Consider the following 23,395-nt stretch of genomic DNA (forward strand, 5'->3'; position numbering starts at 1 on the left):
AAAAGGTGACAAATGTGAAAATAATCGAACCATCAGTTTAATAAGCCACGGCTACAAAACACTAACACGAATTCTTTACAGACGAATGGAAAAACTGGTAGAAGCCGACCTCGGGGAAGATCAGTTTGGATCCCGTAGAGATGTAAGAACACTTGAGGCAATATTGACCCTAAGACTTATCTTAGAAAATAGATTAAGTAAAGGCAAACCTACATTTCTAGCATTTGTAGACTTAGAGAAAGCCTTTTACAATGTTGACTGGAATACTCTCTTTCCAATTTTGAAGGTGGCAGGGGTAAAATACAGGGAGCGAAAGGCTATTTACAATTTGTACAGAAACTAGATGGCAGTTATAAGAGTCGAGGGGCATGAAAGGGAAGCAGTGATTGGGAAGGGAGTGAGACACGGTTGTGGCCTATCCCCGATGTTATTCAATCTGAATATTGAGCAAGCAGTAAAGGAAAGAAAAATTTGGAGTAGGAAAAAAAATCCATGAAGAAGGGATAAAAACTTTGAGGTTCGCCGATGACATTGAAATTTTGTCAGAGACAGCAGAGGACTTGGAAGAGCAGCTGAACAGAGTGTACAGTGTCTTGAAAAGAGGATATAAGATGAACATCAACAAAAGCCAAACGAGGATAATGGAAAGTAGTCAAATAAAATCGGGTGATGTTGCGGGAATTAGATTAGGATATCAGATGCTTAAAATAGTAAACGAGTTTTGATATTTGGAGAGCAAAATAACTGATGATGGTCGAAGTAGAGAGGATATAAAATGTAGAATGGCAATGGCAAGGAAAGCGTTTCTAGGGAAGAGAAATTTGTTAACATCGAGTATAGATTTAAGTGTCAGGAACTCGTTTCTAAAAGTATATGTTTGGAGTGTAGGCATGTATGGAAGTGAAACATGGACGATAGATAGTTTGGACAGGAAGAGAATATAAGCTTTCGAAATGTGGTGCTACAGAAGAATGCTGAAGATTAGATGGGTAGATCACATAACTAATGAGGAGGTACTGAATAGAATTGGGGAGAAGAGAAATTTGTGGCACTACTTGACTAGAAAAGGGATCGGTTGATAGGACATGTTCTGAGGCATCTAGGGATCACCAATTTAGTACTGGAGGGCAGCATGGAGGGTAAAAATCGTAGAGGGAGACCAAAAGGTGAATACACTAAGCAGATTCAGAAGGATGTAGGTTGCAGTGGGTACTGGGAGATGAAGAAGCTTGCACAGGATAGAGTATCATGGAGAGCTGCATCAAAGCTGGACTGAAGACCACAACAACAACAACATATCAAGTGACGGTGAAGTGCAGCCCGGAGGTAAAGATATATCATCTAACAGTCGTCCAAGTTCCTTCGACAGAAAAATTTTCGCGAAATGTGCACTTATTGCGAGTCAGTTGAAGCAAATATTTAGAGAGCGGTGCCCGTCGGTTACCAATCCCATTAATAACAGGACGTATAGGGAAATCCACCTTGTGAGTCTTTACTTGTCCATCCACGTTAGAGGCCTTAGGATTCATCATTGTAAAACTGGGTAAGAGGTCAAGGCGGATGATATATGTGCATCCCTCTAAGTAAGCTTTAAGCAGTTTAGCATAGATCTCGGTAGGATTTCGCCAATATCATTGTCCTGCAAACACTCTCGAGTTTTGTCAGTGTAGCCACTTCCATAATACGTGACCGTGGTATTCCCTTTGTAGTGCGGACTGTAATGCATCATCCGAGTGAAGCCGTTGACTTCGGGTACCAGAGCCATACGGCCATCATTATCATCCTTACAATGTGTCACATTCTCCACACGTTCACTGGCTTTTCAAGCAATTCTCGATTTATCAGATTTGTTAAAAGTTGAAGCACCAAGGGCGATTATAACGTCTGTCACCAAGGAAGCGGCAGTGACATGTCTAGCCTTGATTGGATGCTATACTTAAGGCCTTTGTTGAGCATGGTCAGAGTTGTCTTTCACTGAAAATAATATTCTTGAGGTTAACAACACACTCCGCAAAGGGAAAGTAGGCCTTGGGCCTCTTATCCTGGTCATATGCTGTATGACAAGAAATTTTCCGAAAATCTTGGCACCAATAATGACATGTTTAAAATTCTAAGCAGATCACCAAAACCGGCCTTAGTCATATGCAACACACCATTAAAGTATGCACTGAAAGCTAAAACATTAATCCTATTTTTGTACAATGTACAAGTGTCTAATTTCAAAAGACCAAAGTCTATGTGCTTATTTGCGTAAGTATGTTAGGATCCTCATTAATAGGGATATATCTAATGGCTGGCCGCAGCTGGTTGTCAAATGATGAAAATGCCCGCAAGGGTGTGCAACATTTGATACGATTAACATCACTGAGGCACAGAGTTGCTATGGTGGCTCCTACGGTGCAGTCGTTACGCTTCCAAGCGTCTCGCAACCTCCTCACGTAGATAATCAAACTCCTTACATCGCCGGCGGACTACATTATCAGATAACAAAACGTATCCTCGTACTCCAAGGCTCGCATTGTGCATAACTAGTAGTGAAGGTATTTATACACTCCTGGAGATGGAAAAAAGAACACATTGACACCGGTGTGTCAGACCCACCATACTTGCTCCGGACACTGTGAGAGGGCTGTACAAGCAATGATCACACGCACGGCACAGCGGACACACCAGGAACCGCGGTGTTTTCCGTCGAATGGCGCTAGCTGCGCAGCATTTGTGCACCGCCGCCGTCAGTGTCAGCCAGTTTGCCGTGGCATACGGAGCTCCATCGCAGTCTTTAACAGTGATAGCATGCCGCGACAGTGTGGACGTGAACCGTATGTGCAGTTGACGGACTTTGAGCGAGGGCGTATAGTGGGCATGCGGGAGGCCGGGTGGACGTACCGCCGAATTGCTCAACACGTGGGGCGTGGGGTCTCCACAGTACATCGATGTTGTCGCTAGTGGTCGGCGGAAGGTGCACGTGCCCGAGGCACACAGGGCCAACACCGGCATCATGGTGTGGGGAGCGATCTCCTACACTGGCCGTACACCTCTGGTGATCGTCGAGGGGACACTGAATAGTGCACGGTACATCCAAACCGTCATCGAACCCATCGTTCTACCATTCCTAGACCGGCAAGGGAACTTGCTGTTCCAACCGGACAATGCACGTCCGCATGTATCCCGTGCCACCCAACGTGCTCTAGAAGGTGTAAGTCAACTACCCTGGCCAGCAAGATCTCCGGATCTGTCCCCCATTGAGCATGTTTGGGACTGGATTAAGCGTCGTCTCACGCGGTCTACACGTCCAGCACGAACGCTGGTCCAACTGAGGCGCCAGGTGGAAATGGCATGGCAAGCCGTTCCACAGGACTACATCCAGCATCTCTACGATCGTCTCCATGGGAGAATAGCATCCTGCTTTGCTGCGAAAGGTGGATATACACTGTACTAGTGCCGACATTGTGCATGCTCTGTTGATGTATCTATGTGCCTGTGGTTCTGTCAGTGTGATCATGTGATGTATCTGACCCCAGGAATGTGTCAATAAAGTTTCCCCTTCCTGGGACAATGAATTCACGGTGTTCTTATTTCAATTTCCAGGAGTGTATATTTACACCTGTCAGGGAGTAAAGAATTTTTATACCAGGTTATTAATTTTGGTCAGAAAAAACTACCTACAGACCTGAGGATACACAATTTGCTAATTACACAGAGTCAGCTTATGTAAAAATGATACAGTGCAAACTAATAAGCCAAACAAATCCCGTCGTTTTTATATAAAACTACTAGACGTTTTGGCTCCATGAAGCATCTCATAAGACTCTTAACTCTAACAATTCAGTCAAGTTTGCGTCTAATAAAGCCTTTGCATCTCTCTGGGCTGAATGCATGCGCTGATGCGGTTGAGAAGGGTGTCATATCTTCTCCTAAGGCAAGCTTGTCCACGACTGTTATAGCTGATCCCTGATATCCTGGAAACTGGGAATGGAACGGAATTGACGGTCGAGTTGGCGCCACACTTGTTCTATTTGGGAAAGATATGGGTGAGTCCCGCAACAACACGCGAACAGTTCATGCAGACATGTGTCACGTGTGCTCAAGCATTGTTCTGTTGAAAAATGGCTTCACGATAATGATGAGTTAGAGGGAACAAATGAGGACACAGGATGTCTGTAGCGTATAACCGTACCATCAGAGTTCCCTTAGTCGCTGGCAGCCGTGACCTGAAATCGTATTGCCCCCCACACCGTGACGCAAGGGGTAACAATGCTGTGCCCCTCCAAAGCATAGCGAAAATAGGCCTTCTCCCTGGGTTCCCACCGTACTCGACAGCGACTGACGTGCGAAACCGTGATTGTTTGCTAAACACTATGTGATGCCATTCGTCAGCAATCCACGCTTCCCGGTCATGGCACCACAACAGAACCCGCCGTTTGTGTTGTGGTATTAACGGCACTGCCACATCTGTATGCTCCACAAACTGTATAGCTCACGATTTGACCAGACGTCGAAATGGAGACCCACAATGAGGGCCATTTCAAACTCTGTCATCTGTTGATAACACTGCCTGACAAGAGAACGGGGCATCTCCGTGTCATTCAGCCTTATGTACCCTACCACGCCTGGTAACAACTCTGAACATGAACAACACCAATATACTACGGTGGCCTTTGTACCTGTCATACAGAATTGCAACTCTAACCGTTTCCTCACCCACTTATGGTGAGAACATGTACGAAGTTATGTTGTTATCTGAGCACTCCTTCTGGGTGCTTCAGTCAGTTGACAAGCAGGTGTGTATGTTCGCAGGGGAGCTTCTGTGAAGTTTGGAAGGTAGGAGACGAGATACTAGCAGAAGTAAAGCTGTGAGGAGGGAGCGTGAGTCGTCCTTGGGTAGCTCAGTTGGTAGAGCACTTGCCCGCGAATGGCAAAGGTCCCGAGTTCAAGTCTCATCCGGCACACAGTTTTAATCTGCCAGGAAGTTTCAATATAATACCCTTTCCTACAACTTTAATGCGATTTAAAATGTATGTGGTATCAAAGGAAACGTATGTGCTACGATGAAAAATATCTGGCATGGAAATATATAACAAATATGTCAGATTTGTGCAACATATGCCAGCACTATTATGCGATTCTCGTATTGATTGTCAAATTGAGTTGGTTTTTGAACACAAAGCATAGTTTCCATATTTGTTCCATGTTAACTATGAGAGCTTGTATCTAAAAATAGGAAAGCTTATTATACACACATCAAAAATGGTTTTGCATCACCTAGATTCCGAGGATTCGGGAACCTATACTGAAAATTCGAATAGAGATCAACATAAACATCATTTCCGCCCTCTTTAATGCTCATGAAAACTACATAACGCATGTTGTACCACCATACAGCGAAATCTTCAGAGGTGATGGTCCAGACTGTTGTACACACCGATACCTCTAACACTCAGTAGCATGTCCTCTTGCACTTATGCATGCCCGTATTCGTAGTGGCATACTACTGACAAGTTCATTAAGGCACTGTTGGTCCAGATTGTCCCACTGCCAACGACGATTTGGTGTAGATCCCTCAGAGTGGTTGGTGGGTCCCGTCGTCCATAAGGAGCCCTTTTCAATCTATCCGAGGCAGGTTCGATAGGGTTCATGTCTGGAGACCATGCAGACCACTCTAGTCGAGCGTTATCGTTATCCTGAAGGAAGTTATTCACAAGATGTGCACGATGGCGGCGCGAATTGTTGTCCATGAAGACGAATGCCTGCCAAAATGCTGCCGATATGGTTGAACTATCGGTCGGACGATGGCATTAACGTATCGTACAACCGTTACGACGCCAGCGGCGTACGTCCACCCCACATAACACCACTCCAAAACAGCAGGGAGCATTCACTTTACTACGCTCAGCTGGACAGTGTGTCTAAGGCGTTCAGCCTGTCCGTGTTGCCTCCAAACACGTCTCCGTCGATTGTCTGGTTGAAGGCATATGCGACACTCATCAGTGAAGAGAACGTGATGCCAATCCTGAACGGTCCATTCGGCTTATTGTTGGGCCCATCTGTACCGCGCTGCATGGTGTCGTGGTTGCAAAGATGGACCTCGCCATGGACGTCGGGTGTGATGTTGCGCATCATGCAGTCTGTTGTGCACAGTTTGAGTCGTAATTTGGTGCCCTGTGGCTGCACGAAAAGCATTATTCAACATGGTGGCGTTTCTGTCGGGGTTCCTCCGATCCATAATCCGTAGATAGCGGTCATCCACTGCAGTAGTAAGCCTTGCGCGGCCTGAGCGAGGCATGTCATTGACAGTTCCTGTCTCTCTGTATCTTCTCCATGTCCGAACAACATCGCTTTGGTTCACTAAGAGATGCCTGGACACTTCTCTTGTAGAGAGCCCTTCCTAGCACAAAGTAACAATGCAGTGGCGATCGAACCGCGGTATTAGCCGTCTACGCGTGGTTCAACTACATACAACACGAGCAGTATACCTCCTTCCTGGTGGAATGACTGGAACTGATCTGCTGTCGGACACCCTTCGCCTAATAGGCGCTGTTCGTGCATGGTTGTTTACGTCTTTGGGCAGGTTTAGTGACATCTCCGAACAGTCAAAGGGACTGTGTCTGTGGTACAATATCCACAGTCAACGTCTATCTTTAGGAGTTCCAAGAACCAGGGTGATGCATAACTTTTTGGATTTGTGTAAATGAAAGCTTTTGTGTTAAATAAAAGCTTGTAATGACATTCGGTAATAACTGATGGTGTATTAAGGCATTTATTTGGAAAATTTATCGTTTCTCTTTACATCTGTATTTGATCTTATCTGCAAGTTAGTCAATGAAAAACCATGCAATTTCCATGTTTGGTCTTGTGTTCTAAATAACAATATTTATGTTCAAGACAAGCTTAAAATACACACGCTATAAATAGTTGCGTTACTTTAGCGGAGTTAAGTTTCGTTATTAAGAAGGTATCGATCCAATCTTAGGTACTGGCATCTAGTACTGGCAAGTCCCTAATAAGAATTCCTCCTCATTAGCGATTAAAACTCCTCCGATGGGGTTATCTAATTAAAAATTGTTGTAAGATCTATCAGTAAGTCACAAAAACTATGGATAATTTATAATTTGTTGGTATAGGTACTTTTAAGTTTCGGGCATTGCATCGTAAACACAAATGTAGCCTACTTTGGTGCAAAGCCTGTCAACTAATCCTCAACGTAGGAAATATAAACTACACTACTGGCCATTAAAATTGCAACAACAAGAAGAAATGCAGATGATAAACGGGCATTCATTGGACAAATATATTATACTAGAACTGACATGTGATTACATTTTCACGCAGTTTGGGTGCATAGATCCTGAGACATCAGTACCCAGAACAACCAACTCTAGCTGTAATAATGGCTTTGATACGCCTGGGCATTGAGTCAAACAGAGCTTGGATGGCGTGTACAGGTACAGTTGCCCATGCAACTTCAACACGATACCACAGTTCATCAAGAGTAGTGACTGACGTATTGTAACGAGCCAGTTGCTCGGCCACCATTGACGAGATGTTTTCAATTGCTGAGAGATCTGGAGAATGTGCTGGCTAGGGCAGCAGTCGAACATTTTCTGTATCCAGAAAGGCCCAAACAGGACCTGCAACATGCGGTCGTGCATTATCCTGCTGAAATGTAGGGTGTCGCAGGGATCGAATGAAGGGTAGAGCCACGGGTCGTAACACATCTCAAATGTAACGTCCACTGTTCAAAGTGCCGTCAATGCGAACAAGGGGTGACCGAGACTTGTAACCAATGGCACCCCATACCATCACGCCGGGTGATACGCCAGTATGGCGATGACGAAACTCGCTTCCAACGTGCGTTCACCGCGATGTCGCCAAACACGGATTCATCCGAAAAAATGACGTTTTGCCATTCGTGCACCCAGGTACGTCGTTGAGTACACCATCGCAGGCGCTCCTGTCTGTGTTGCAGCGTCAAGGGTAACCGCAGCCATAGTCTCCGAGTTGATAGTCCATGCTGCTGCAAACGTCGTCGAACTGTTAGTGCCGATGGTTGTTGTCTTGCAAAGTCCCCATCTGTTGACTCAGGGATCGAGACGTGGCTGGACGATCCGTTACAGCCAAGCGGATACGATGCCTGTCATCCTGACTGATACGAGGCCGTTGGAATCCATCATGGGTTTCAGCAATACCCTCCTGAACCCATATTCTGCTAACAGTCATTAGATGTGGACCAACGCGAGCAGCAATGTCGCGATGCGATAAACCGCAATCGCGATAGTCTACAATCCGACCTTTATCAAAGTTGAAAACGTAATGGTACGCATTTCTCCTCCTTAGACGAGGCATCACAACAACGATTCACCAGGCAACGCCGGTCAACTGCTGTTTGTATATGAGAAATCGGTTGGAAACTTTCCTCATGTCAGCACGTTGTAGGTGTCGCCACCGGCGCCAACCTTGTGTGAATGCTCTGAAATGCTAATCATTTGCATATTACAGCATCTTCTTCCTGACGGATAAATTTCGCGTCTGTAGCACGTCATCTTCGTGGTGTAGCAATTTTAATGGCCACTAGTGTATGTTATTTTATTAGATCATCTGAGATCAATCAAAGGAAATAATCGAAACCATCAAACATCAAGAGTTGTTCCATTTGTTTGGATAGAAATTGCCATATTCAGATGCACCCACTCCACGAGAAATTGGGGAGGGGTTTGGTATTCAATGCAGGATACTGGCGCAATGTCTGGCGGTCAGGAACTGTACGCCATAACCCCTCCTCCCTTTACCTGCCAAATATTGGTTACGAAAATGTCCTCCATCTGCTGGACTCAGACGAAATACCTCCGAGTCGGGCGCCATAACGCTATCGAGCGTAATCTCTGTTGAAATTTATGAGGAACAGAATAGAGTCAGGGAACATGCGCTTGCTATTTTCTGCGGCACTCTGGAGGGTCAGCCTGAGCCTTTGTCAACAGTAGCGGGTGAACGGATTAGTTAATTAGGAGATCGTCAGGCAACTGTAGCATATTATTCTTTCACTTGGCAGTGCTAATGAGACGCGCTAACAAACCGGAGGCTCGGCGTGCTGTTAAATGCCTCGCGGGGTCTTCCTAGTCCCTCAGCGTGTAGGAGCTGAGCTTATTTACTTTCCTCTCGGGAAATGGCTATCGTCATGTTTGGTTGTCGCTCGCTAGCCGTCTGAGTTTGCTTCGCAGCGATAACAACGCGTTAGTCGTGTTGCTGCATCGTCCAGTAGCAGCTGGTATTTCGGGTACCACATTATCAGTGCGAACAGGACGAGCAACCAAGCACTACGCCATACTAACCCAAGGAAGACCCTCATCTGTCCTTCGTTTCATTTGGCAGACAGCACTGGCCAAGGGTAACATAAAGAAAAGAACGGAAAGGTATCCGATACGTACATTGTTGAAACAAGCAGCTCAAATTAATATCGGTAGGAGTAAATGTTCGCACAATTAGTGTACTTGTTTCGGATTTTACGAACAAAGTAATGAACATGACCCGTATTAGTACCGCTACGCCGGCCGGAGTGGCCGAGCGGTCCTAGGCGCTACAGTCTGGAACCGCTCGACCGCTACGGTCGCAGGTTCGAATCCTGTCTCGGGCATGGATGTGTGTGATGTCTTTAGGTTAGTTAGGTTTAAGTAGTTCTAAGTTCTAGGGGACTGATGACCTCAGAAGTTAAGTCCCATAGTGCTCAGAGCCATTTGCAGCCAGTACCGCTACAACGATACCTAACGTCAGTGATAAGTACATGTTTCCAGCTCCACAGGCATTAGAAACATCCCAACCTCTTCGTGTGACTCAACACCAGATGGTGTTGTACATAAAACACTCATTTCGTGAGAGTGCTATCGTGACCAGCAAGTAGCTTTAGGCAAGAAACAAAGCAAATTTTGACCACAGTTTCCCAGTAAGATCAGCAGAAGACGCAACTGCTTGCATTATCTTCATGGACTTTTTAAGCTATTGTAACAAGAACATATAACGGAGCAGGTGCCCCGATGGAGAACCTAACATAGCATCTGTTAGGTGACAATACCTGACCTATAAGTAGTTTAATCTTTACATTTGTAAGACATCATAGGAGAGAGCGTTTTATCTTGAAACACTATTCAGACTTATGCTTGTAACAGAAGTTTAACATATTTTCTTATTCCGCTTTTAAACGATAGTATTCACTTTTGTATGTTACTGTTTTTTCTGAAATTACGAAAGTTGCACTGAAAAAGTAAGGCTTTTCCAAGTGTGAGAAAATATTCAAAGGAACAACATGATTAGATACCTAGGAACAAATAATCCATTGCAATTTAAAAGTAATGCAATCGATAAAAAATTTTCGGAGTATATTTAAAAATCTATCTACTACACATCAAGAAGCAGTAAATGAAATCAAATTAGTAGAAGTATTATCAAAACCCTGTTGCAAGTTAAATATGTTTTGAGCTGGAACCTCAAATTTTCACTTTCAAGACAGGTAAAGTTGCTGATCCCAGTTAATTTACAAACATCACAGGTTCCATGGTACAAGGAGTTTCTCCGTTTCGAAGTACAAGATGTAGAAGTATTATCAAAACCCTGTTGCAAGTTAAATATGTTTTGAGCTGGAACCTCAAATTTTCACTTTCAAGACAGGTAAAGTTGCTGATCCCAGTTAATTTACAAACATCACAGGTTCCATGGTACAAGGAGTTTCTCCGTTTCGAAGTACAAGATGATACACCGAGCGAGGTGGCGCAGTGGTTAGCACACTGGACTCGCATTCGGGAGGACGACGGTTCAATCCCGTCTCCGGCCATCCTGATTTAGGTTGTCCGTGATTTCCCTAAATCGTTTCAGGCATATGCCGGGATGGTTCCTTTGAAAGGGCACGGCCGATTTCCTTCCCAATCCTTCCCTAACCCGAGCTTGCGTTCCGTCTCTAATGACCTCGTTGTCGACGGGACGTTAAACACTAACCACCACCACCACCACAAGATGGTTCACAACCGCCGAAGTGATAACAAGCTTTATAAATATATAGAATTTTACCGATCATAAAATTCTGTAAGTGAAGATTTAATACTACAGTCCAAAAAGCTTTAACATATTATACAACGCTGAAATGTTCATAACTGAAAATATTTACAAATAATGCAAATGGTTCAAATGGCTCTGAGCACTATGGGACTTAACATCTGTGGTCCCCTAGAACTTAGAACTACTTAAACTTAACTAACCTAAGGACATCACACACATCCATGCCCGAGGCAGGATTCGAACCTGCGACCGTAGCAGTCGCGCGGTTCCGGACTGAGTGCCTTAACCGCGAGACCACCGGGGCTGGCTGCAAATGGTTCAAATGGAGCTGAGCACTATGGGACTTAACATCTGAGGTCATCAGTCCCCTAGAGCTTAGAACTACTTAAACCTAACTAACCTAAGGACTTCACACACATCCATGCCCGAGGCAGGATTCGAACCTGCGACCGTAGCGGTCGCGCGGTTCCAGACTGAAGCGCCTAGAACCGTTCGGCCACCTGCGGCCGGCACAAACAATGCACAAAACACAACCTCACGTCTCATAACAACGAAAACAGTAGAAATTTTCGAAAGTGCTTACGGCTGCCTCTAGTGCCCACTCCTTCATGTTATTCTAAAGTCAGTCATTAGGTTGAAACACTGACCAGAAAACATCTGTGTTCTCTAAGTAAACTACCCCTAAAGTAGAAATGAACGATAGTTTACTTGTTGTATATCCACAATATAGTGGGGAAAATACATGAATAAATTGGTAGGTGGCTTGCGGACCTAAGGGATGTAAAATTTAATACTCAGAGCTTCCTAGCTCTAAGATGGCGGGGCATAGAGTTGCAATGATCTTGGATGAGAAATACGGTTATGTCAAACATCAATTGTTCCAACAGTTGCATCATATACCTCCACAAAAAGGGTCCTCAATGTGTGGAACATGTTACGCAAGTGTAAACAGATGGGCAAATGTGCATCTTACTGTACATTGTGATTTTTAAGAATGAACAAATATCTATGAGCGCTACGTATATGGTCATGGCCATGTGCGCAAGATGCTTTTTAGCTCTGAATATTTTATTTCTGAGACACCTTTCTATAAGGTCTAACTCACAATGAACGCGTTTACTAACAACAATTTTTTGAAGATCAAAAGATGACAGTTATACCTGGCAAAATCGGTCATAAAAAAGAATGACAAATTTATGCGATTTTGGCTACTGAAATTTTTTACAAAGCTTAATTCAATATGATCATTTGTATTAAACAGGTGACGTAACAAAACACTTGTGTGCCATGTTAGATCCGCAGATTTTCTGGCCAACCCCACTGTACATTAGACAATACTCAGCGCAGCAGGGGATCATAACCTCTTTCTTTTGTTATTTCGCGCGCCATAATTGGGAATTCGTAGAGGGTCTACCGCTGAGGGCATTTAAGGCAAAACGGCCCTTCGTGCCTATCAGATTCTTCATCTGGACCAACGGCAAGAGGGGAAATGTGTCCACATTAGAGTGCCGCGTGGTGGGGCGCTAATGAGTACCCCAAACGGTAGCTCGCCCGGCTAGCCTTGCGTTCTAACGCGCTGCTTCCCGAATGGGAAGGCGTGCCGGTACCCCGGCACGTATCCGCCCGGCGGATTAGTGTCGAGGTCCGGTGTGCTGGCCAGCCTGTCGATGGTTTTTAAGGTGGTTTTCCATCTGCCTCTGCGAATGCGGGTTGGTGCCCCTTATCCTGCCTCAGTTACACTGTGCAAACACTGTCTCCACGCACGCGTACACCATAATTACTCTACCAAGCAAACATTTGGTATCACATCCGTCTGGTATGAGACGTTCTCGGGGGGTCCACTGGGGGCTGAACCGCACAATAACCCTGGGTTCAGTGTGGGGCTGCGGTGGGATGGGTTGACTGCTGTGGCCTGTTGTGGTGATGTGAACCACTGAGGGCTACGGCGGAACGAAGCCTCTGCGTCGTTTATAGGTCCCCAGTTCAATACACACAACACGCAAACACATCCCAAATGGTGGACGAGTGTATCAGCACTGCCAATAGAGACGTCCTGCTGAGCAGCGAAATGTTTCGTTGCGTCCGCACATTTCAACATTGCAGGAGTCACATATGAGTGAGGCCGGCCGGCGCCAGGAAGACTCGAGAGCCTTACACATTCTTGTTGCAGTAATGACAGATGCCACGCCCAACGACTCACCGTGCTTTTGCTCACCGCCAGGTCTCCGCAGACGTCTGGGAATATCTGCGATGGTCTGGTCTTCCGCCAAAAGAAACTTAGAGACAGTTTTCTGCTTGGAAGGCACTTCCGTTACAGATGCCAGTTTGAAGGCTACGTTTAGTGCCGCCACCTATCGTTAACTTCATGAAACTATACCGACTGAATCGGGAATGTTCCGCGATGTCCCATAACAAATTCCACATTCTTTCAACCGAAACTGATCGAGAAAAAAATGTTTTGCTTTACTTATTGAACGCTCCTCGTAGCTTGCGCTGTTATTACTCTGTGAGTTTTGGCTCAGGATTGGACCAGATGACTCTAAGGCCTTTGCACTAATTTCATTATCAGGGGCTACACGTGTAATAACTTCGCGGATTAATCATTCTGCATACGATGCACCACAGGAAAAATCACACTTCTGTGGTAAGCCTTGTCAAGCAGCAGCTCATTTTATGAATGTTTGCTTACATCGCTTAACGCAATGATTACATTTAAGCCTAGATGCAACTGTGTAGGTTAGGTGACAGTAATAGTAAACAAACCACAAATACCAGAAAATCTCACACTACAGGGGACTGTGGGCGGGCATAATTTTTGCACCACTTTGTACTATACAATACTTGAAGCCAGAAAGAATGAACTCTGACGTTCAGTGTTAGTTTTTCGACTTGCCTTGTAGCGAAGAACAAAATGACGTAAACAGACGTTCCAACTCTCATTTGTCTCGCCGGAGCGAGTGAATGACCGAGGAGGGCGCGATGGTGCTGCAACCGCATATTGTTGTTGATATTGCAGTAGCTGTAACAGCAATTCCTGCTTTTGCTGTTTTTGCTGTGGTATTCCCGCAGCTTGTTTTGCTGTTGCTGTCGCTGTTGCAGCTGCAACTGTTGCTGTCACAACTGCAGAAATTCAGGAATCATCCGTCGCAGTGTGTAGCTGCCCGGTGAGAAAGTCCTCATCGTCACTTTCCTATCTCACTCGTCACACGGCAGAACACAGTTTATCATCTCTCGAACTAGTGGTGACACAAAAATTAGTGGAACATACAGGCGGCTCCTGTAGTCGATGATGGAGGAGTTGACGAACTGAGTGGCTAGCCAGAAACAAACTCCAAAGTGTAGGAAAAGTCGTCACAGCCGTGCAATGCGAATCGCTCTGCTATCAATGGCGTGTGTCAAAGGCTTTAGAGAAATCGAGGACAGATGTGCATGCATGGTGCCGCTGTGTTTACGGACGGTTCCCGTTAGTTTGCGAGCTCACGTGACAAAACCGCAGCGGCGGCCTCGCTCTCCGCAGATGCGACTGTAGCCGTCGTATGAAAGCCTCTGACATCAATTTCGATACTTGAGCCGGGCAGGGGTTCCAATGATGGCTCTGAGCACTATGGGACTTAACATCTATGATCATCAGTCCCCTAGAACTTAGAACTACTTAAACCTAACTAACCTAAGAACATCGCACAACACCCAGTCATCACGAGGCAGGGAAAATCCCTGACCCCGCCGGAGAACGAACCCAGGAACCCGGGCGCGGGAAGCGAGAACGCTACCGCACGACCACGAGCTGCGGCCGCAGGGGTTGCGAATCACTGTCAGACACTAAAGCTTTCAGAGAAGTCATTTTGTAATTTTTCAAAGGAAACGCCCACCACTTCGTAATTATCCCAGTAATTGTTGGGTGGTTAAAGTTCCATCTGTATATGGGTGGTGATCGTACACGCTAGGGACCTGAGGTTTTCACTAGACTTTTCGGAAATCGTTAGGGAATTCGATATTCCGAGATCCGCAATGGCCGCGCGTTTTGAGGCGCCATGTCAGGGATTGCGTGGCCTCTCCCGCCGGAAGTCCGAGTTCTCCCTCGGATATGGGTGTGTGTGTGTTGTTCTTAGCACAAGTTAGTTTAAGTAGTGTATAAGTCTAGGGACCTATGACCCCATCAGTTTCGTCCCTTAGGAATTCACACACATTTGAACATTTTTTGATCCACAATGTCAAAATTTAGGGCATTACCTCTTACCACAAACTTCGCAGTGGCCAATGGCCTTCACTTAACGACCGGCAGCAGCGGCATTTGCATAGATTTGTCAGTGCTGACAGACAAGCAACGCTCCGTGAAATAACCGCAGAGATCGACGTGGGACGTACAAAGAACGTATCCGTTAGGACAGTGGGGCAAAATTTGGCGTTAATGGCCTATGGCAGCAGACGACAGATGCGGGTACCTTTTCTAACAGTACGACATCGCCTGCAGCGTCTCTCCTGGGCTCGTGACCATATCAGTTGGGCCCTAGCCGACCGGAACACCGTTTCCTTTTCAGAAGAGTCCGATTTCAGTTTGTATGAGCTGATGGTAGTGTCTGAGTGTGGCAGAGCCCCCAGGAAGCCACGCAACCAAATTGTCAAAAAGGCAAGCTGGTGGTGCCTCCGTAATGGTATGTGCTAGGTTTACATGATATGTACTGGGCCCTCTAGTCCAGCTGAACCGATCATCGCCCGGAAATAGTTATGTTTGGCTACTTCATTGCCAGGCATTCATGGACTTCATGTTCCCAAACAACGATGGATTTCTTATGGATGACATTGCGCCATGTCGCCAGGCTGCAGTAGTTCGCGGTTGGTTTGAAGAACATTCTGGATAATTCGAGCGAATGATTTGGCATCCCAGATCGCCCGATATGAGTCCCATGGAACATTTATGGGACATGACCAAGAGATGAATCCGTGCACCAAGTCCCGCACCAGCCACACTTTCGCAGTCCTAGACGCCTATAGAGGCAGCATAGCTCAAGTTTTTCTGCAGGAGACTTCCGACGACTTGAATCCATGTGATGCCGAGCAGCTGCACTATGCCAAGCAAAAGGAGGTCTGACACTATATTAGGAGGTACACCAAGACTTTTGTCACCTCAGTTTATTTTTATATGTGGTATCTTAATATGTACACACCCATGCCCGAGTGAAGAATCCAACCTCCTGCTGGAGAGGCCGCGCAATCACTCACATGGCGCCTCTAACCGCGCAGCCGGTTGCGTCTTCTCTGCTTCTAACATTTTTCCCACAAACACGTTACAAAATATACTGACCCAGAAGAAAATAGGCACTAATGGCTTGCTCTTTCCACACATAGTTGGAGGTACTAACAAACCTAAAAATGTATGACTCTTAATGGCTATAATTATTAGTCCGCAAATAACGTAAATGCTAATGTAATGTTGTTCAGTACACCATCCTTAGTCACCAATAGAAATATCTGCACATTTACTCATTACACCCTTTATACGTAAATTCCAGCAACTAAACGTGCAAAAGTATTGATTTTGTAGTTATCTGGTTTAATAACGTCATCTGCACTAGCATGTTAAAGATGAACACAGCAGCATTAGCATACCTGACTAACAAAACGTAAATTGAGAAGCATTACAAAGCACAACAGGTGCATGAGGCAGCAATTTCATTAATCTGTTATTTACATTCCCTCGTTAGAGACGAGTTGAAAACGACCACGATTTTCGCTCTTCACACTTTAAGTGAAACAAGAATACTATGATAATAATAAAAATATTATCTGACAGTATAATAATACAATTTAAAACTTAACTTCTAAGGTCATCAGTCCCCTAGAACGCAAAACTACTTAAACCTAACTAACCTAAGAACATCACACACATCCATGCCCGAGGCAGGATTCGAACCTGCGACCGTAGCGGTCGCGCGGTTCCAGACTGTAGCGCCTAGAACCGATCGGCCACTTCGGCCGGCAATTAGTTTCAAGCTACGGCGTGCACACACAGTATTCAACACGTAAACGTCACTACAGATATTCGGAATTCGGTTATGGCAGGTTCAATATGCCTGCCATCATAGGTGATGATGTGGCGCAGACGAATAGCGAAATACTGCATCACCCGCTTAAGTGTCGGAACGTCGATGTTGTCGATGACCTCCGGAATGGCTGTTTTCAGCTCAGCGATGGTATTGGAGTTATTGCTGTACACCTTGTCTTTAATGCAGCCCCACAAAAAGGAGTCACATTTATTCAGATCCAGAGAATATGGCGGCCTAATCGAGACCCATGCCAATCGCTTCTGGGTACCGCAGGACCCAAAGCGCTCTTCACAGACACCAAACACTCTCCTGCTTCGATGAAATCGAGCTCCGTCCTGCATGAACCATTCCTGTCGAAAATCAGGGCCACCTTGGATAATGGGGATGAAATCATCTTCCAAAACCTTCATGTACCGTTCGGTGGTCACCGTGCCATCAAGTAATATCGCACCGATTATTCCGTGACTGGACATGGCACACTACACAGTCACCAGTTGACGGTGAAGAGAATTCTCGATCGCGAAATAAAGGTTCTCAGTTCCCCAAATGCGCCAATTTTGGTTATTGACGAACACATCCAAATGAAAGTGGTTCGGTTCAAGTGGCTCTGAGCACCATGGGACTTAACTTCTGAGGTCATCAGTCCCCTAGAAATTAGAACTACTTAAAACTAACTAATCTAAGGACATCACACACACCCATGCCCGAGCCAGGATTCGAAACTGCGACCGAAGCGGTCGCGCGGTTGCAGACTGTAGCGCCTAGAACCTCTCGGCAGATGGTGGGCTTCGTCGCGTACGCGCATACTAATTCCCATCAAACTCCGCGACCAATCGTGCAGTTTGAACGTCCTAATGCAAACCTTTCAAGAGTTATGAAGATTTTATTTCATATAGTTCTATAATTGTCATACTGTAAATGAATGCTGATGTATTTCCTGAATTTGCAAAGTCGAAGTATTTAGCAACAGTCCTATAACTTGAGTAGCAGTATAATTTGTAAACAGCTGGACTCACTCTCGCTTTTAGTGACAATAGCTCAAATATGGGGTTAAGAACATGTCATTTCTCATTGGGAGGATTCCTAGCCATACCAAGTCTCCGAACGCTCGAATGCAGGAATGTTCGACCAGTTACAGCTTCGCGCCTTTTCTTTCACAGCGTGCGTGGTGTAGAGTGGTGTTATTGAATAATTTCGCACGCATTCATTAGCGTGGATAACATTTTCAAACACTTATTTTATCAGTTTACCCCTCCTCTTCTTTAAGAGTTTACTGACGTCCATTAGGAAATTGTACTTTCTCTTTGTTACAAATATTACGGAGATGTTGTGATAACCTCTCTTAATCGTGATGATGGAATTAGCACAGATGATTTAGAAACAAAGTCTGATAGCTGATGTCCGGACAACCGATATTTGATTGCGCTAGCAAGATCAATGCTGGGCTTAGGTGTAAACAGGACAGCGAAAATCGATTTCTGGAATCGGACTTTCGTCTTGCACAAATTGTGTCACTGTAAACTCAGTGGCAGCGCCACAGAGCATCGCACGCCGCTGGCTGTAACGTACTTGACTCGACGTATTCGGCGCCGGAGTCCCTCACATCGTCGACCTCCAGTTCCGTGGAGCTCTCTGCCTCCTTCTTGTGGTCCTCCATGTAGAGCGGTCACTTCTGCACTGCTCCACGGCCGAAGAACTACTGACTAGCAGGCTACCATCGCGTAGCAGCCGACCTCCCAAGGATGCGGCGCCGCCGACGCGTGCTGCCGTCTGCCGGCGGTACCGTACGAAGAACTGCGGGATCGCTCGTACGGAAATGCAATGCACCGCTAGGCAGCTTACCTGTATTCTGTAAGGCAGTGGTTCCCAACAGGTGGTCCGCGGACCCTCAGGGGTCCATGAGCTATGCCGGAGGGGTCCGTAAGATGCTATTAGAATAAAAAAAATATATTAAATATATTTCGTATGATAACAGATTTTTTGTTTTGGCCGCTACCTGCACGGGCAGAGCCTTAGCGAACGCTAACATCAGCGTCTAGCGTCTTCCTAGAGTGTAAAGAGATCGGCAGTGAGCATGAGGAACTTCTTATTCATACGGAAGTAATATGGATTTCTCAAGGTAGGATCTTGTCAAGATTTTTTGAACTTAGAGACGAGGTTCGTGTCTTCCTTCTTGGCACAAAGTACGCGGATTTTGTCACTAACGTCTCTTGGCTTTGCTCAGTTGCGTACTTAGCTGATGTCTTTGAACACTTGAATGTGTTAAACTTGAGTTTACAAGGAAAAAAATGTAGATATGTTCAAAGTTGAGGTTAAGATTAGTGCTATGGTCAAAAAGTGTCAGATCTGGGCGTCAAGGATAGAAATCGAGTCACAAATTAACTATTCTACTTTAAAACAATTCTTGCAATCATCAGAGAAGAGTTTGCCTGACCAGATCGAGATCAATGTAGCCGAGCATCTAAGCAGCCTGGCCACCACTTTTAGAGAGTATTTCCCTGAACCTGACCCTGACGACAGATGGATTCGAAATCCTTTCAGCTACGAAGAAATAGACAAAATCCAAGGCCTCACTGAAGAAGAGCAAGATCAACTTGTGGATCTGTCCAGCTGTGGTACTATGATAAACATTTTCATCGGTGATAAAATAAAAGACTTCTAGGCATCAGCATGCGAGGACTACAAGAAACTTGGAGATAAGGCAATGAAAAAGATCCTTCCATTTGCAACCACATATCGGTGTGAGCAACCATTCCCTTCCAAGTGTTTCATGAAAAACAAATATAGGAATCGGCTCGACATGCGGTCGGATTTCAGAGTAAAAGTTTCAAGTTTGGAACCTAACATTTCAGAAATAATGTACTCAAAGGTCAGATTGAACTCATTTCATTAAGAACTGAAAATTAAAACTGATTGTATACTGATGGAGTACTCTGTTATTGTATTTTTTCAAATAAATAATACCTTCTATGAAATTCGTGTTTTTTTATTTTTCACACATGTATACTCAATGCAATCTCAAGTGTAGTACACTTGAGAGACCAATACACTCAGTTTTAATTTTTTACTGTCATTTTCAGTTCATACTCAATTTTTATTTTTTTTAAGGAGTTTGTTATACTAAACACCCAGACTGGAAGACAAAGATTTTGAGCAATAATCAAAAATTTAACAATAACAATGATGGCTTAATTGAAAAAAGTTTTAAGCTCAATATTTTTTCAATAATGAATATGTCAATGTTTTTTCTAAGTATACGGTCGACCGGAGTAGCCAAGCGGTTCTAGGCGCTACAGTCTGGAACCATGCGACCGCTACGGTGGCAGGTTCGAATCCTGCCTCGGGTATGGATGTGTGTGGATGTCCTTAGGTTAATTACGTTTAAGTAGTTCTAAGTTCTAGGCGACTGATGACCTCAGGTACCAATCATGCTCGATGAAGGGGCCCTCGAGAAAATTTTGTTGAGAACCCCTGCTGTACGGTATCTGTATAGACTACTGATCAGCAGCATCGGAACCTCCTATGTAACACAGAATTTTGGAGAGGCTGACTCGCCAGTATTAGAGGAGGCAGGGAGTATTGGGTAAAGCAGTGACAGCTCACAAGGAACTCAGTGACTGCTACCGTGGACAAGTCATTGGATGTCACCTCAGTAACAAATCCATCAGGAAAGTTTCAATCAGAGAGAACAATTTCTTAATTCATGTCGTTTATTTTTTACAAGATTGTGTTTGTAAATCATCTGTGCCTCTTTCGTAACCATGGTTAAGCGCTGTTTTCAATACCTCCGTATATTTATAACCAGAGAGTTCAATTTGTTACTGCATGTCAGTGAAATTACGATGAGGAGAGAGGGATGGTACAAAATAAGTATGCAAATCTTATGTGCCTGCCGAAGTGGCCGAGCGGTTCTAGGTGCTACAGTATGGAACCGCGAGACCGCTACGGTCGCAGGTTCGAATCCTGCCTCGGGCATGGATGTGTGTGATGTCCTTAGGTTAGTTAGGTTAAAGTAGTTCTAAGTTCTAGGGGACTGATGACCACAGCAGTGAAGTCCCATAGTGCTCAGAGCCGAAAAGTTATGTACCCTAAATAATATGTGCGAAACTGTTCGGTAACAGCAGTCTAAATCACGCGCGTTGTGGAAAATGTGCGAAGCGATAACACAGGATTGCAAAAAAATATTTTTTGAAAGTTGTTTGAAATTTGATAACTGACTTTTATGTACTTTTCAGCGCTGATTTCAAAAATGCAGTCCATTTTTTTCTATCATGACAGGTTTTCTCACAAAAATGGGAGTATTTTTGGGAATAATAACAAAATTTAAGCAATTTATAACATTTTTTCCATCGTTATAAAATTTTATTTTATTTATAAATCATGTTTTAAACTATATTTCCAGTTTACTTCCATTTATCATTAAGCTCATAAGTTCTTATAATAACGATTACGCTTTCTGTCGATGCTTCTTTTATTGCTTTTCCGGCTGTGGACTAGTTGAGCATCATCTCTTTTTATCATCCAGCAGTAGTTAGCTATCATGATGACGTTCCATCTTCCTTGATATCGTCTTTCCATTTCTTTGATGTCTTGGTGGAATCTATTGAACTGCTCTTCACTTACATCACAAAGGTTTGCAGCGAAGTAGTCTAGATGTGAGGAGAATATTCGATTTTGAAACGTGCCATGGAACATCACTGCAAAACAACAGTAATAATATCCTTTTTGTTTTTCAAATTGAAACCTCGTACGCTGCAAGAACAAAACTAGCAGTCATCACTATGATTTTTAGGCTCCCTCCAAACCATTGGTATTCCACAACGTAAGTACTGCTTTTTACCTTGAAACCATTGCCTCAGTTCTTCAACACATACTGAACAAACTTTGCGTGGGGCCAAAGGCTTATCTTGATCGCCTAACTTTATACAAAAATAGACGAAATATACTTTTTCAACAAAATCGGAAATGTTTCTTTGTTGCATTTTAACGGTATAGTTGCCACAAATGTAGCAGAAGCAATCCGGCGAGTTAATACATCCTCTGGTACCAATTGTCCATTGTCCCTAAAACAACTTCACAACACGAGAAAACAGTCACTACTTTAAAGCACTAGTAGCAACAACACGTGAACAGCACAGAGTGAAGAGGTACTGTGTACTGAAGGACAACATCAGAAGCTCACTGCTTGGTGATGGTGGTGGATGGGGCAGCGTGACAGACAGGCACTGACATGAAAATATTACTGGTTTCTCCTAATTTCTCTTTATTTTACGTGTATTTAGTATTAAAACGGCTAAATAACAGTTTATGGACATCCTAAAAACCATAATTCAAACTCATTAGAGCGCTGAAATATCGAAAAAAGCTAAAACTAGACAAGCAGTTTGTGAAATAACTGTACGTGATGGAATTTCTTCACTATTTTTCCCGAAATCAGCGGTGAAAATACTATAAAAATCACTTAATAAATTTGAAACAATTTTTATGTCGCAGACCTGTGTAATTGGTGGAACATTGCTACGTTCCGACGTTTGGAGACTTGGAATGGCTAGAAAATGTACTAATGAGTGAAGACACATTCTTAACGCTGTAACCGAGCTTCGTCACTAAAAACGAGAGTGGGTCCAGCAGTTTACAAATTATCCTGCGACACAGGATACGGGACTGTTAATAAGCAGTTCGATTTTACAAACCCAGCAAATGTAGCAGCGTTCGTTCATCTCTTGCCACTCGATAAAAGGAGAACAGTGTTTTCGACAGTTAAATAGTGGACGTGAATAACTTCCTGATCATTCGAATATTTCTAAGCCCTCGTAACACACAAAAACAAATGGTCCACGTTAGCAAAAGTTTAAAAAGCAAGTAATAACCTAACGATCCGATCACGACTCATATGCGTCAGAGCGTTTATATGGAGCCGAAAATCGATTGTGGGAGCTCTACTAAACCAGTTACGAGAATTGATACTGGAGAACTTGCATTACAGTAGCAGGAATAGGGTATCACTTTACGGGAAAACATTTTGGGAGTCCTATGTGAACGTAATACGTGTAGGTTGCTGCGTGAGGAGGAAAAAGGTAAAAGCTAGAGGTGTAGTCACGTTTATTCCCTATACAATGAGGTACAGAAAGCATTAAGTAAATTAAACCTTCCTGGCAGATTAGAACTGTGTGTCGGACTGAGATTCGAACTCTGGATCTTTGCCTTTCACGGGCAAGTGCACTAACACTTAAAAAAAAAAAATTGTTCGGTATTGTTCATTTCGTTTGATCTAAGCGAGTCACATGACATCCGTTCAAGTTGATCGTTGA

At 44.4% G+C, this 23,395-nt stretch overlaps 1 protein-coding gene across 1 annotated transcript in view; it reads right to left on the reverse strand.

The window, feature by feature from the left end:
- The window catches only part of LOC126281644 (putative inorganic phosphate cotransporter), a 154,530-nt gene extending 135,650 nt beyond the window's left edge, over positions 1 to 18,880 (reverse strand). Inside the window, exon 1 of the mRNA XM_049980781.1 lies at positions 18,654 to 18,880. Coding sequence (XP_049836738.1) covers positions 18,654 to 18,741 — 88 coding nt within the window. The 5' untranslated portion in view covers positions 18,742 to 18,880. The remainder of the gene's footprint in view (positions 1 to 18,653) is intronic.
- Between the last annotated feature and the right edge of the window lie 4,515 nt (positions 18,881 to 23,395).

Source organism: Schistocerca gregaria, chromosome 1, assembly GCF_023897955.1.
Source record: "Schistocerca gregaria isolate iqSchGreg1 chromosome 1, iqSchGreg1.2, whole genome shotgun sequence".
NCBI classification, from domain to species: Eukaryota; Metazoa; Arthropoda; class Insecta; order Orthoptera; family Acrididae; genus Schistocerca; species Schistocerca gregaria.